General features: G+C 33.1%; 1 protein-coding gene across 1 annotated transcript; it reads right to left on the bottom strand.

The window, feature by feature from the left end:
* Positions 1 to 14,615: 14,615 nt before the first annotated feature.
* Positions 14,616 to 16,273, bottom strand: LOC149544404 (uncharacterized). Its single transcript, XM_089798841.1, has 4 exons — positions 16,123 to 16,273; positions 15,845 to 16,000; positions 15,459 to 15,655; positions 14,616 to 15,280 (listed from the first exon to the last, which is right to left on the bottom strand). Exons 3-4 carry the CDS (start codon positions 15,562 to 15,564, stop codon positions 14,751 to 14,753), a joined length of 636 nt encoding a protein of 211 aa, XP_089654967.1. The 5' UTR covers positions 15,565 to 15,655; positions 15,845 to 16,000; positions 16,123 to 16,273; the 3' UTR covers positions 14,616 to 14,750.
* Positions 16,274 to 17,486: the final 1,213 nt, after the last annotated feature.

The raw sequence follows: 17,486 nt of genomic DNA, 5'->3' as shown, positions 1-17,486 counted from the left end.
AACAATAAATCATGTTGTGTTGTGTCCAACCAATATTTTGTATAATGTTCACATTGACCAAATGCAATCCTATGCCTAATAACATCTCTACTATTTGACTAAGGAAAGGTGTTATCGATCCAAAATGATATGACTAAATTTTTGAATCCCTCATCAATCCTATAAGAATGATGTGCTCTACACATAATTTCCCAATTGGCTTCCATAGTACTATCATCTAGAATTAATCTTCTCTTAACATATCCTCTCATTGTTTTCCTACTAAAACCCATTTTAGACATAATTGAAGATATTTTTCTATTTTGGGTCATATTCTTATTTACAACAGAAATCAACATCACTTTTCTTTCCATGGACTTATATTTAGTTTGAGACTTCTTTCCTATGTTTCTCAAACCTTGTTTAACATTTTCAATCACATCAGTTTGCATGTTAGAAAATCTTCTCTTCTTCGACATTGTGTCTACACCTAACAATTTCACTGCTTCTTGCAACTTCTTTTCTGTAAAAAAAAAGTGAAAGCAACTGAGTTTATTCAAGTATTTCAATGTTCTCAAATTAAGTCATTATTTCTCTTATTGTCTTATTCATTGACCTTTTCTTAGATAGACTTAAGAATTGAATAATATCTACAAGTGTTCTCAATTTATCTACATCCATTTTAAGTAAATGATCTAAATTTTTATGAGAAATTCCATTTTTTATAGATTCAGCAATATTTATGAGCTCATCCATACCAGTTCGTACACCTGATCATGACCCTTCTCTGACTTCTGTTACTTGAATTTCTATAGGGAGTAATCTTTAGCCTTCTCCAACATTGATTGTTTTATATTCTGTAGGGAAAGATTTTGACCCTTCTCCAACTTGTATTATTTGAACTTCTATAGGGAGTGATCTTGACCCTTCTCCCATATCCACTTCTTCTACTTCTACTGAGCCTCCTTCGACATTTTCTTCACCTTCACCTGGTTGATTGTCTACAACACATTTATAAATGAATTAAATTAGATTAAAAAAAGAAAGATAGATACATAATTACATATCTTGTTTATTTTTATGATAACATGTCAAAATTTTTTGAAGATTCCTTTCTTCTACTTCATTAGATCTCTTCCTTGCATGTTTGTTTTGTCTTCCTTTCTTATTTCCCATCAAAAAATAAAAAAGAATAAAAAAATTATTGTTTCATTAAAAAAAATACTTTTACTTATAAAATCTGGCTTCACTTTCAAACATTTGTCTTCAATTCTCAGCTAATGTCAACACATGATTTTTTAAGCATGCTCACCTGAACATAATGTTTTTTAATAGGTTCACACAAACACAGTAAAATAAATTTTTGGCTGTGGTATTTTTTCGGTTCCCATGTTTGGATGAACATGTTTAATATATTCATGCGAACATGTGATTTTACAAATTTTTGGGCTATTTTCTTACATTAATTTTTTTTTAATGTTTTGACCCTAAAAAACCTAACCAAATGATCTCCTACTACAAATCAAAAAATGTCAATTTATGCTACTTGGAGCAAGATTTCCAATGACTGTAATTTTAATATGTAATGTATTCATTAAGAATTTCAAATATGAGTTTAACTGATTATATGATTTTAATAGGAATATTGATTTCAGTGCCAAAATTGGTCAAAAAGTGGCACCCACTATTGTGGATCAGTCTTTTGATAATAGTTCCTACAAGACTTGTAACCTTCTTCAAGTTATAGGTTAGAAACTTAATCTGCCACCCTAGAACCAATCCATAAGAAGGAAAGAAATATTTTCTCTGATACCACTTGAAACAAGGCCAAGACGGTCCAAAGAGACACTCCCAAGCTACCCTAGCTAGAGTTACAGATGAAAGCCAATAATATTGGAGAAACCACAAGAAATTATATTGATTCTAATGTAGATGTGATGAGGCAATCTTTTTTCATCATGTCAAGCATAAGGCCTACCTGGATGCAACCATATACATTCAAATTATAATCAACTAGCTTAGAAGATTTGGTTTAGAGAGAAAAAAAATCTTGTTATCTTCCTTCTATCTAGCTTTATTATGTGTACTCTAATCCTAGATCTCAAATTATATAGCTGGCAAGACTACAACTCAATTTTTTAGGAAATTTATCACAAAATATAGGGTCTATCCTAAAGGAGAAATCAATGACCATGCAATTAAATAAAACAACATCTATGGGGACAAGGATAGGCCCACATAGGATCCAAAAAGAGTTTTCCAAGGCTGTGAAAAGAATTGATACCACAAGTAACCTTGCCAAAACCAAATCTACATATTACTTGAGATGCCAAGAAAGAACACATCATGAGAAAACAAAAAGGGTAACCCCTATTTGTGATCAAATTAAGTTCCATGAACATTGGACAAGGATTCAGGATAAGTCCACATTAAGAAGCCAACTGTGTGAAAAACAAGAACACGAACAACAAGAGTCATTCCATGAACATAAAATACAAACACATAATCAAGAAAATTTTCGGTGATACAAAACTTCCAAAGAGCCCAAAATGATACATCCTCTACTACTTCTCAAAGTCTCCAAGCCTTTCCATTGCATTACATTTCAAAGAGCTTTTCTTTAATAGTGTTTTATTCCAAACCTTTTCCCTTTTGGTCAACCACATGACATCATCTAGAGTTCTTCCCCACCCCCAATGCTTCTTACATTGCTAAATCACTTATTTAATCTTGGTCTCTTACCACCATACCCCTTTACTAGACAATATTTTGATTGCATGTGAGAGGGAGGGTGTGAGCATTGATGTATCACATACATTGTTTGATTCATTTTTTAATCTTCTTCATAAATTTTTGGATACCTTCCTAACTTATCCTCAATCAATTTGAGAGTCTCATCCTTTTTGTACTCATGTGGGAGATTTTATAAATAGACTCTAGTCAAAGCTTCTTTAATCATTTCTTGCTTAGGATTGAATTTTGGTATCTAGCCTCTTCTAGAGAAACTCTCATTTCCTAAATGATCAATTATTAAAGAACCATTATTTCTCCCTTGCACTACCCATAACCACAAGATAATTCCCATTCAATAGAGATTTCAAAGAGTATCAAAGACCCCAAGTCTCATTACACAATTTCCTCAACCTAATAAAGGGCACGCTCCTACCTCCACACTTCATGTAAAAGTTGTTAGTGAAAATGGTTCATTTCATTTCATTTATTAAATTACCCTTTCTCCCTTCTTAAGATTTCACTTTATGCACATTTTGCATTCTCCTTTAATAATTATTTCGTAATTATTGAATAGCATTTACCTTTTAGGTTACCCTTTTTGGGTTTCGGTCTCCTTCTCTAAGGATAGATCATTAATAATTATCTCATATTTTTTTATTTCTGAGAATAGACTCTACATATTTTTAGAGTAAAACCCTTGCCTCCTTTTTTCTTTTTCTTCTTTCTAATAGGTTTTTACATATATGTATTCTACGAGATTTGTGGATTTGTATTGCTTCAATCCTTCATGGTATCAAAATTAGATCTATTGTAGCTTGTTTAGTATTTGGAGAAAAAGGAGAAAGAGGGTTTGATAGAATAGATTTGATATTTTTCAAGATTTTTTCTTTGATTTTTGTTGGTACAATGAGGACAATTCAGAAAAAATAATTATAGAGGTAATTTTCAAACAAAAATATCTCACTCATATGGCCTCCATTTTCCAAGCAAATATTTTGTTTTGGGATAGAATTTCATGATCTACACATTGGTGTGGGTTGTTTGTGATCTTTTTTTCTGAATTTTTTCTTAAAATCACAAATCTTGATTTTCACAACATCAATGGCTTCATTCAGGATCTTCTGGACACATATTCAAGTGTTATTTTTTTTAAAAGTGCATGATTTATTGTCTACTTATCAAATCTAGTATCAATTTGGACTAATATTGAGTGAACATAGTACTTTCAGCATTCAGTCAATTTTTGGCCTACAAAAGCATTTATTTGTGATTCATATCTGAAGCTTTTTTTCTCTTCTTTCATTTACACATTCCTACAAGCATCTGGGGCCCAATTTTTTGCATTGTGGTGGATATTTTGTCATATTTTTTATGTTATAATTTACTTATATGAACTAGAACTATATTCAGAATCAATTTATCACCTTCTAAAATAATGGCTAAGACCTCTTCTTCTCTAGAACTTCTGACCACTCATAATTGTCACACATGGAAGACCTTGATGACACAACTTCTCTAGTAAAAAGGGTTGTGGTCTTGTTTAGATGCAATGCAACTAGTTTTATAGATGAATTTTTATGTCATGCAACATAGGAACAATATAGATGAGGCAATAGGATTGATTGCCTCACATGTCTCCAACAATCTATAGTTTCATCTTGATGGGCACAATACCCCTCTAGCTATGTGGACAAAGCTTGAAGGCTTGTTTGGTACAATGAATGAGTTCATGGTACTTTAGATTGAGGCAGAGCTTACCTCTCTTGTACTAGACTCTTTTCCCTTAATTGAGGAGTTCTTGATGAAGTTCAACCAAAAGAGATCCTTATTGTAGGGTTGTTAGAAGACCAAGACTAACACTAAGTGTATCTACCTGATTTTTTCTAAGCTTAGTGGAAACTTTTAGATTTTTTCTTCTTCATTCTATTACACCAAAGATGCTTTGGGTAATAGATTTTCCATGTCATCCTTTGAGGTTTTTTTTTAGCATTTGACTGTAGAGAAAGCTAAGATCTCTCAATTTGATTCTCTCATAGGCTCTTAGACTCATGCATTGGTGGCTCAGTCATCTTTAGGGACAAAAGAGAAGACTTAGAAATCTCATTCTATAGAGTCTCAAATTAATTCCAGCACTCATAGTTCATCAGGGCCACCTCCTCCTAAATGATTTAAATCAAAGCCAAAAAGATCAAAATGTTCTTATTGTAATAAGTCTAATCATGATGAGTCACATTGCTATGAGAAGAAGTTAGATGGCTACGCCAAAAATGTTTTAAATTTGACAACTCTCCTCTAGAAGAGCAACATTGATATTCCTTCTACTTCTCATAGATTTTCTTCATTATCATCATTTCAATCTAATGGCAATGATGTAGGAAAGGGTCATGCACTATGTATAACTACTATTCCTCATTCTTCTAGATTGTTATTGGATTCAGGTGCTTCACACCATATGTCATCTCAAAATTTATTCTCTTCTTTTGAGGCTTCTCCTAATCCAATAATTTTAATGGGGAACAACATTACTATGTCTATATTTGAGAAAGGTTCTATTAACATTGATGATGGCACATTTCATGATGTACTTTTTGTTCCATCTTTGTCCTCTAACCTTCTCTCTATTTGTTAGGTCACCTGAACTTATTTTTTGTTCCTAAGACCAATGTTATGACTTCTACACCTCCACCTCTTGTTTAGATTTCATCTCTTTCACTAGATTACTCTTCAATGTTTCCTACTATTGCAGCTCCAATCATTGAGCCACCTACTACAGTTGTTGAGGATATATTAGAGGACACACATCTCCTCTCATATAATAGATTTAGCACACGTATTATTCCACCTCCATTGGAGATTCCATTGCAGGATTCTCATTATTTCTCCTTTAAGCATTATCTAGGACTTCGAGCTACACCTTATATACAAGGGTTTTATCATCCTTTTCCATTGCCTTTGATTCCTTCAAATTGGAGCCGCATTGGTATTTTCATTGACATGAGAGTTCTACCATTTTGTGGGGGCTATGGAGTCTTGAACTTCTATCATGGAGGCTTTCATTATATTTATGGTCTTGAGAGATTCTCTTGAGATGTTTCATTTGTGCATTTTTTTCTATCTCTTTTTGGAGTAGATTTTTTCCCACTAGGTTTTCTTTATTTCTTTGTTTCACACAGATTTGATTATGATTGAGTACCTCATCAGGTCTTGTTGTTAGGACCCAAGTTTCCTTGCTCTTTGTATAGTGTTTGTAGCTTTTTTGTTGCTCATCTTAAAGGGGTTGTTAGAGAAAAAGGTTAATTTAATTTAATTTATTAAATTACCTTTTTCTCCCCTCTCAAGATTTTACTTTATGTACCTTTTGCATTCTCATTTAATAATTAATTAGTAATTATTAAATAGCATTTACCTTTTAGGTTATCCTTTTCAGGTTTCTATCTCCTTCTATAATGATAGATCATTTTTAATTATCTCATATCTTTTTCATTTCTGAGACCTCTAAAAATGAAATATACTAGAACATAGAAAATACTTTTAAAATGGATTTCGATATTTTCCCTTTTTATCTTGTGCCAACATTCTCTACATCTTCCTAGACTATAATTTGATCATTCCTTCATCATTGAGAGGAAATAGGCACCATTTCATCCACACTTTGCATTAGATGTGAAAAATGAAGCTAGATTTGTTCATGTGTAAGCCACTTTTCCTATTGAACAAATTGTCCTACTTTTACCACATGGTAAACATAGATTTTTTGGTTCTTCTAATTCTTCATGAAAACTTCCACAATTTGATCACTTTCTAGTTGATTGATAGCTTTTGGATTCAACTCTATATGACTAATTTCTTCAACAACATATGCAGTATCTAGCAATGGAGGGAAGTATGTCTTTAATAGTTCTACATTGAAGACTGGGTGAATATCGAAAAAATGGAGGCAAGTTCAATTCAAATAAATTATCACCAACTTTCTTTATAATCTTATAAGGACCATAGAAAAGAGGACAAAACTTCCTATGAGGGCCTTGTAGGTGTTCCTTCTGGAAATGCAACCATACTTTATCACCAACCTAAAAAATTATGAGGAGTTCTATGTTCACCATGCCTCTGTTTATACTTCTTAGTGGTCTGCTCAAAAATTTCATGAATTTGTTATTGTAAATGATGAATTATATCAATGAACTTCATTTCTTTGTTTTTCTCCTTATCCAAACATGGTACCAAGTCAGGTTGCATTACAGGAATAGAAACATTTATTAGTGCTAAGTGTTGATATCCAAGACAAACTTCACATGGTCTATGGCCAGTTGAACTATGAATTTCCCTCTTGTAGCTATGTTGTACATAGGGAAGGCTCTCATCTCATGTACGAGGATAGTTGGAGTGATATATATGCAAGATTAGAACAATCATTTGATTAACAACTCTATTTAACCATCCACTTGAGGGTGGAAAGCAGTAGATTTTATTAGTTTTTCATCCATCATTGCCCATAACTAAGACCAAAGTTTACTTAGAAAGTGACTATCCCTATCTAAAATAATGCTTTTTGGTAGCCCAAAATGAACCCAAACATGCTCAAAAAAGAGTTTTATAGTTTCTTTAGCAGATATTGCCTTTCTACAAGCCATCAAGATTGCCATTTTTGAAAATTTGTGTTCTACAACATATACACAGTCATACCCATGTTTTGTGTTTGGAAAACCAAACATAAAATCCATTGAAATTGAATGCCAAGGTTTATCTGGAATAGGAAGTGGTAAATATAAACCTAGCTTGGAATTTGGAGGCTTTGCAATGGCACATGCTATACATGCTTGAATGTATTTCATCACATAATTTTTCATTTTTGGCTAGCAAAAATATCTTCGTAGTATAGTAGTAGTCTTACCTACTCCAAAATGACTAGCAACCTTACTATAGTGAGCTTCCCATATTAACTTCTTACATTCTTCCTCAAGAACACATATTTGGCCAAAGTGATAGAGCATTCCATCTTGCAAGTAAAAATCATTCACATGATTACCTTCCACTAGCTGAGTATAAACATCATAAAATTCATTATCATATCCGTACAAGTGAGCCCAATTTTTTGTTTGGTGACCACATGATTCTAATACCATATTTATCCTACTATTGGAGGCCTACTCAAACAATCTGCTACCTTATTGGTGCTTCCTTTATTATGAAAAATGTTGAGATGAAATTGTTGAAAATAAGTTGACCATCTTTGATGCCTAGCTTCCTTTATTATGACAAATGTTGAGATGAAATTGTTAAGGATAAGCTAACCATCTTTGATGCCTATTATTCTGTAATTTATCTTATGTTTGCAAAAATTGAAGGGGTTTGTTATCTATGTAGATGATAGTCTCCTTTCCCAATATATAATGTTTCCATTTCTTACAAGCTTAAACAATAGCATATAGTTCTTTGTCATAGGTGGGATATCTATGCACTATATCAGAAAAAGTCTCACTATGGTAGGCAATTGGATGTCCATGCTGCATGAGGACTGCTCCCTATGCATACTCTGATGCATCGGTTTGTATTTCAAAAGACTATTGTAAATTTGGAAGAGATTAAACTGGTGTAGAACATAACCTTTTTTTTAACTCCTCAAATGCTTCTTATTGAGCACCTATCCACTTGAATTTCACTTTCATACCTCCTCGTAATGAATGATTCAAAGGCCAAGAAAAATGCGAAAAATCCAAACACAAATCTGCAATAAAAGTTAGCTAACCCAAAAAAGCCACACAACTCTATGAGATTCCTTGGAGCAGACTAATCTTTAATTACCTGGATCTTTTCAAGATCAACATGAACATCCTCACTATCAATAACATATCCCAAGTACTTAAGAGTTTGCATTCCAAAATAAAAATTTTCTTTATTTCCATAGAGTCCATAGTTTCGTAATGTAGAAAGTGTTTGTTCCACATGTTGCAAATGTTCTTCCCAAGTTTTACTGAAAATTAGAATATCATCGAGATATACGTCTACAAATGAGTTAGTGAATGGCCTAAGAACATCATTCATCATCACCATAAATGTGGCTGGAGCATTTGTGAGACCAAAAGGCATCACCAACCATTCAAATAGTCCTTCTTTAGATTTAAAGGCAGTCTTCCTTACATCTGTTGGATCAATTGTTACCTAATGGTACCTAGATTTCAAGTCAATTTTAGTGAAGAATTTTGCCTCTCTAAGCTGGTCTAAGAGATCATCTATCCAAGGAATTGGATATCTATTTTTTACTATAATCTTATTCAATGATCTATAATCAATAAAAAGCCTCCATGTACCATCCTTTTTCTTTGCAAGAACAATTAGGCTACCATAGGGAGATGCACTGGGTGGATGTCCTTTCTGAATCAATTCTTGTATTTGCTCTTTTATCTCATCATTCTCTAGAACTGATCTCCTATATACTAGCTCATTAGGCAATGGGCTTCCTAGTATCAAATCAATAAAGTGTCTAACTTAGCAATGTAAGGGTACTCCTATTGGTAACTCAAACACATTCTAATATTTTGTTAAAATCTAATTAATCTTTTTTATTTTGTTGTGATGGAGACCATGGAATGGGAATTACACACATTTTTCTTTTGTTCCTTTGGATGGTTCATTAATAATACAAATGTACCAATTTGGGCTATTAAACTTTTACACTATTTTGCACTAATCAAAGAGGCCAAGTGTGTAGGACTTACCTATGGAATCTAGCACTTTTGTCCACCTAATTTTATTGTCACACTTTGTGGCCTTGGATCATACACTCCATGACGTTGATACATGTATGGATGCCGCAACAGAATATCACACACATTGAGAGGAGCTTATCATAGATCACATCATCTTTGACTGGTTTTATGCAATATGAAAGACAACATTGCTTGTTTACTTGAATGTCTCACTCTTGTCTCACCCAGCCAATAAAATATGGTTGTGGATGTGATGTTGTCTTCAGATTTAGTCTCTTTACAATATCAGAAGATATCAAATTCTTTTGACTACCATTGTCAACAATAAAATGTAAAGCTTTTCCTCCTACCCACAGTTGTGAATGGAATAATCTCTCTTCATCATCACAAGAAAATACCTTTGTAGTAGCCATAGTGGCATATAGGTCAACCTCAATGATTTCTTCATCATCTTGTTTTCCAACTTTCATCATCTTGGGTTTAATAGCTTCTTCATGGGTTTCCATCATTAAATTCTTTATAGTTATACAATCCTTAGTGTTATGAGAGGAACTTTTATGGACTTCACACCACATACCTGATTCTTGCCCTATTTTCTTTACCCCCCATGTCTTCTTTGCTAGTGAATTTGGAGATGGTTCCTTGGCTATTTGTTTTACCATTGGCTTATTACCTTCACCTTTCAATTTTTTGTTCATTGGATTTTCCCTCATCCCTCTCTGTTTGAACTTCTCCTCAATTTTTAACACATATTTGAAGGAACTAGGTAATGTTTCTATATTCAAGAAATCCATTTCACTTTAAATGTATCTATGAAGACCACTCTTAAACTTCAAAACTTGATTTTTTTCTAAGTCTTTGATGCCAAGCTTTGTAGAGAGAGCATGAAAATGTTGGTGTACTCCTGAACTGATTGGTCTTTCTTCTATCGGAGTAATTTCCATTGCATATATTTTTGTTCATAAGTATCCTCATATATATTCTTGTTTTATATGCTCTACAAATTCTTCCCATGTGGGTTTTCCATCAAATAACATAGAAAATTCATGTCCATCCTAAGATTCTTGGGTATCTTTAGTTGTTAAGTGTACCTCCCATGCCAACTTCACATGATTCTCAACTTTGAGGAGGGTAAAAGTTATCTATTCAATATCTAAGAAATTATTAACACAAACATACCTCTTCAATTTGGACAACCGGTCATCAATAGCATTTGCATCAATTTTCCCTTGAAAAGTTGGAATATCAAAATTTACCTACACCTTGAATGGGGTTTACCTGCCAAATTTTGAATTTCTTGGATTGGCTTATAACTATCATTTTTCAAGAATTTGTGAAAATTGTTGCATTATTTCTTTATGTTGTCTATTTAACGCCTCTTCTACTGGTATTTTGAGGGATTCATCCATCCCTTATGATGATTGTTTTTCCATCTGCAACCATGTATGTCTCAAAGGAAGATAATCTAAGAGATCTGTCATGGTCAATCCCAACCTTCGATAAGATGACTGCGTATGATGGAAAATATAGGAGCAAACAAGTTCTATTACCATTAATATAAACTATGAATTAAGGTTACAATACCTAGTGTAGAACTACAATATTATTGCTAAAATTGAAAATAGTAAAAAATGCAACACTAGATGATCTAGAAGCTAAAAAGTGATCCATTCATTTTGAAAAATAGAGTTTATACATGTTTCAAAGATCTCAAGGATCACCATTATCCCTTGTAAATGAAAAAGAAAAGTCCACAAACTAATTAATTATAAAATAAACTCTAAAAATTATAAAAACTATAAAAACTATATTTAAATTTACATCTACTTGTAGAAGTCAACTTTCTACTCATAGATCAAAATCATGAGCTATTAGAACTTCATGAAAGATATTCTAGAGATTTACTTTTGTTGTTTGAAGTATTAAGCATGGTGCTACAACTTCTTGGCCTTGCTAAAGCCCAAAAATGCCCTGAAGAACTCCAAAATGCAAAATACTAGAACATAGAAAATACTGAAAAAATGGATTTCAATATTTTCCCATTTTTTCTTGTGCCAACATTCTATGCATCTCCCTAGACTATATTTTGATCACATTAATACTCATTTGTCCTCTTTTGAAATCCTTTTTGACCCCCTCTATTCATCCACTCCAATAAAATTGCTAATATTACTAGGATAGTTGACATTGTTTTAAAAAGGGCATAAAGTGTGACCATAGCTGAGATAAGCCAAAGATAATTCGACTATTTATTATTGTTTATGTTTTTAAAAAGAAAATTCTAATTAGTAATTTATTATTTTTAGTGTCATAATATATAATTTATAAATCAATTATTTAATACTCACTAAAAATAATTTAAAGAGTCAACACCTTAGACTCTATGGAGTACTAACATCTAATTGGTTGAATGTGAATAGATTAATCACTAGTTAGGTACCCCTAATTACAATAGTATAAGCCTACGAAAAATACAATAAGATTTAATTGGATGAACTTTTGATTACATTCATGAGGATTATAAAGCCTTACTTTTCCATACAAAAATTATATATAAAATTACTTCCCTATACATAATTATTAAAATAATTTATTTTATTTGATCTAAATCTACAAAGTAATCTTAGTAATATAAAACATCAATAGACTTTATATATCATTGTCAACCTTCTTAATCCATTGACTTTTTTGTTTAGATTTGAGGTACTTTTGTTGGCTAGAATATTATCAACTCTCAAATCCCAATGCTTAATTTTTTTAGTTCTATGAAATTCCTCTCTTGGTACTCGCTAGCTTATTATCCATTACAATATTTCTCTTCTTCATCCTCCATTTTTGTGGAAAACAAGACAATATTAGAAAACTATAAGAGATTAGTATACATATCCAGTGCCTAATGATTTATTCAATAGCTTCCAAGAAACTAACACAGACACAAACTACAAATTCACATAAAACAAAAAAGGGATAGTTTATTTCTCATAATTAAAATCTTAGAGGAAAGTGATTGCAAATGATAGATTTAAGAAATTTCAATACCATAACATCATATGATTTAATACTCTAGAAACATGCAATTATAAGAATAATACAAAAGTGAAAAACATAGATATATTTAACACTTTGGTACCCAATCTCTTATAGAGAAACTCTCCCTTCCTAAATGATCAATTATTATAAAGTTATTGTTTATCCCTTGCACTACCTGTAACCACAAGATACTACCCATTCAATATAAATTTTATAGAGTATCAAAGACCCCAAGTTCATTACAGAATTTCCTTAACCTAATAAAGGGCACCCACCTACCTCCACACTTAATGTAAAAGCCTCTCTTTTAAAAAAAAATAGCCTTGATCAAATTTCCAACCTTCACATTCCACTCTTACCTTGATTATTCTATTATTTTTAATTGCAAGTTGCTCCTTAAGAACTTGGTTTCGGATATATGGGTCTTTCAATCTCCAAACCTTTATCTCCCACCATCCTATCTCCAAACTTGGATTTGATACAATCGCTCAAATAACCTCTTCATAAGTGGATGTTTAATATCGGCTATAAGTGTGAGTGTATTTCCAAAAGTTTGAAGAATTTGAAAAGGATTTTGGAAGAAGATAAAGAAAATATTGATCACATTTCTAAAAACATACTTCAAAGACTTTGACTCTAAACTTCAGAGAAAATAAGATTCTCAAGTGCTTACTATTGATGAATTGAAGACAAATTATGAACAAAGTATCAATAATATTATGATTCCATATGTGTATAAAAAGAAAAAGTAGAGGAAGATAACCAAAATAGATACAACATTAATGTGGTACAAGAACCATTACTAATATTTTAATGCTAGGGAAAAGGATATAAGGAAACAAATAGCTTTCTAGGAAATAGGAAATGAAAATGTAAACATTCTTAAGTTAAATGATATCTCAAAAGTCGTCATAGCCCTAAAAGTGCACAAGGAAATTCAAGTGACTCGAGAGATACTTGCCAAAAAAGATAAAAGAATAGAGGATCCATGACATATGGGTTCAAGAAACTAATTTTTGTTTCAGTTTCACATTATTTTGGTAATTCTAAAATAATTTTTTGTATATTATATATTAAAAGATTTTTTTGGATAGTTTCTTTGTAAGTGACCCAAGGATATGCAAAAGGAATATTTATTCTAATTTGAATCCCTACGCAAAGGATCAACATTTTTTTGTTCTAATTCCCCCCCTTGCTTTGACAAGTGAGTGTGACCTAAACTAGAGCTATTTGTATTTTGGTTTTTTAGATTTAATTTTATGTTTTAAATGGGGAGGAAAAGAAAGAATGGAGTAGATGGATCATGAATATAGTTTATCAAGGGGTTACTAATTTCAAGATGTTCTTTGTGACATTATTGCATTTGCCTCTTTTTATTTCATCTTGATGATAGATCTCTATTTTCATAATGTGTGTGTACATGTGACTCTTATCTTTGTGTGACGATAAGTGTATATAAAATTTGTCTTGCTTTTGTGAAAAATTTAAGTCTTGTGTATTGTTTGTGAATACCTCATATTGATGGGTATTCATTAAATTCTTTCTCTACTCGTTGGTTAAAAGCATATCCCATTGAACATATTAAGATTATAAAAAAGGGATTAACCAAGGAGCCAATCTATTGACCAATAGTTATTAAAAAAAATTTAAAAACATGTTTTAAATTTAATCCCTCACATTCAATTTCCAAACTCTTATCCAAACATTATGATTCAACAACACAATACATAATAATATAGATAATAATCAATGAACAAACTTTTTCAATGTAATAACATGTATTCAATTTCTTGATTCTATTGTTCACCCTACATGATTTTAATTTTCATGCTTGTATTAATAATATTACATCCATAATTCATAATTTTGAACTTCCAAAAGATATTTTACAATCGACCTTATCCTCACAATGTAATCTCTTGCACTTAATTTTGGAACACTTTATCTACATAATATGATTGAACACCACCATATAAAATTACAAGTAACAATCAATTAACAGTTATTTATCGTTTTTTATGGGTCACTGAGTAAAGATTCCTTTCAATCTAATCTGACCCGAATGATTTGACACGCCATTTGATTCGATGCATAGATAATAATAATTCAGATGGAAATCAACGAAGAAACTTTTTAACAACCCCGTATTATAATCCACATAAAAACTTTAATCTCGCCTGTTCAATGTCTTAGTTTTATTACGCAGTACGCACACAAGATTATTATACGTTTGTTGTAGAAATCTAAGCCCCTTCCACTTTCTTACATTACGTAGGCGCATTATGATATGGACATCAAAGATTACTTTTGTTTGCCAAAGATGGCAACATCACAGTTCGTAGCAAAGAGACGAGACACTGCAAACTTGTCATCAGCCCCTTCCAAAACAGCGCCCACCTCAACGGGGCGCTCAAAGCCAGCTGAGTACGTCTGTCCCAGAACCCCGGTCACATGAGGGCTGAGCTTCGAGAAGTTAAAACTGAGCTGCAAGTGCTCAAAGCAGTCCTCTTCAGTGATGTCGAAGCCATGAACCCTTGACTCCTCCGCCGTAACGGGAACAACCCAGGCCGTTAGACTGAGCAGGTCAGCCACTCGCAGTTTTACAGCATTGACATTGAGGACACGCGTGATCTTGACCCTGACCGGGCTCAGTCGGTCCTCCGAAAGTGCGCCTTTGCGGGGAGGGAGGAGGACGCTTCGTCCATCCACAACGAGATTCAGCTGCTCCACGCCATCTTCCCACCGACCGACTTTCTTGGCCCCCACGAAGATCTCGTGGGATCCCAAGCGCATGCCAATCGACTTCACCCATGTCAAGTCGTGCTCCTGCTCTGAAACAAGTATAAAATTGTACTAGAGATAAATTGGTGTATTGATTCAACAGATAATGTTGACATGAGAATACTAATCAACTAAACGTATTTAACAATTTACAAATAAGATTCTAGAATGTAAAACATGCATCAATAAATATAACTCGAAAATGGAGCAGACAAACTGAAAAATTACTAAATATCCCAATAAGCTGATCTTGCTCTTGGGTTGCGCTCTTGCCCATGAAGTGAGCGTTGATGTGCAGATCCGGGTCGGAGACAAGGCAGTATTCGCGGTCCATTTTGCCGTGGAAATAGAAGACACTCCCATCACCGCCTACGAATCGTGGCACACCGCACCAGGCTTCTCAGACGCCGCGGACAAATTAGATGCTGCACAGTACACAACACTACATCACAGATCGATATAAGAAAGGAACCCTGATACAATATTTAGACTTATAGAATATAGGGAGGGGTTAAACCTTGTTTGCCACAAATCTCAAAGGAGAAGAAACACCTTTTCAAGGAAACAATCTGTCTAATTGATCTATTTTAAACAATATCGATATTGCGACTTACCAGAGTAGTCCTTGTAGCATCTCGCCTTGCAGCGCCTGCAATTGACGTAGCACCTCTCGGGACAGCCCGACGGACAGGGTTTTTGAAGTCCATAGCAGCTTTTGTACTTAGGTTTTGGACAGCTGGCAAAACATCCCCTGGCTTCGGCAGCAACCGCTACACAGACCATGATAAACAGTAGCAATTTTATGGACGCCATTGTCTGAGATTTTTAGTCGCTACAATACGCTGCAACTGGATTTTATAAAAACTTAGTTCTGTAAGGTAAGACGATATACCTAGTAGGTTCAAGTCTCTCAAACAGTTGCACCAAACGTCTAGATCTTTCAGGTACTTGAATAGAACTTTGAGGACTCAATTCCCCTTGTTCGTGAGCCTAGTTCATAGTTATCGATGAATTACCATTAGAGATTCTATGATTCTTACAAGTCCAAGGATGGTGGGACACAAGACACTATGACCTATCGAGTAAGTTAGTACAATGATAAAGACCAGTAGAAAATAATTAGACAGAAACAACTTTTTTTTCACGTCTATGTTTCTGCATCTTAGAAAGCCTTTGGGGAATCAGTCTCCTTTGTTCTTAAGCGTAGTTCATAGTTATCCATCAATTTGCAATAGGAATTCTGTGATTCTTACCACAAGTCGAAGAATGGTGGGACACAAGACATGCACTGTAATCTATCGAATAAATTAGTACAATGATAAAGCCAAGTTGTTAGCAGAAAGCAATTAGACAGAATCATTTTTTGTCTTAGATAACAGTGTAGTGATGGTCACAGTGATTCATTAATTGATGGGGCAGTTCTCTCTATTGTTTGATTAATGTCTGAGATAATACTGTGTGGTTTATTAATTGATGGGTCAGTTCTCTGTATTGTTTGATTTATTCATTGACGGATGTAACCTATAATGATGCGTTATTATTGTATGTATAATTTGTTATATGGGTTCGTTTGGTTGGGGTGTAGGAATGGAGAATAGGGATGTATTATTGGGAATAGGAATGGCTATTGAAATAATACCTATTTTTTGGAATGGGTATAAGCTCATTTTAGAGGCAAAATGGGAATATGTATTTCTATTCCCTATTTCAAGTGAGGAACCAAATGGAACATTAAAAACGTGTTTACATAAAGGGAGTAAGGCGTAAGTTTGCCCACAGAAAGTTTGTTCGTTGATTTCAATCTGCATTATTATTATCTATGCATTGAATCATATGGGTTGTCAAATCATTTGGGTGAGATTAGATTTAAAGAAATCTTTACTCAGTGAGGGAAAAAGGGATCAGCTCTTCCACCAAAAAAAAAAGAAATCAATACTATTAATTGATTGTTATTTGTACTTTTATATGGTGGTGTTGAATCATATTGTGTAGATAAAGAGTTCCAAAATTAAGTGCAAGAAATTACATTCCGAAGATAATGTTGATTGTAAAACATCTTTTGGATGTTCACACCAGTACATTTGGGGTAATTTTTTGAAGGCAAGCTAGTTTGGCTTGTCAATTTTTTTTATTTTTTTGAATTTGATCCCGATAAGATTGAAAGTTCGACGATAGATACGTTTGGCATCAAACTTTCAACATTGTCAGGGATATAAACAAAAAAAAGAAAAGTGAAACTTGATGTCATATCATGTG

This window comes from Cupressus sempervirens, chromosome 8 (assembly GCF_028749045.1).
Source record: "Cupressus sempervirens isolate cs-2001-9-10 chromosome 8, ASM2874904v1, whole genome shotgun sequence".
Classification (NCBI taxonomy): Eukaryota; Viridiplantae; Streptophyta; class Pinopsida; order Cupressales; family Cupressaceae; genus Cupressus; species Cupressus sempervirens.
Note: the sequence above shows the minus strand (reverse complement) of the source record. Positions and strands in the feature narration are given on the sequence as shown.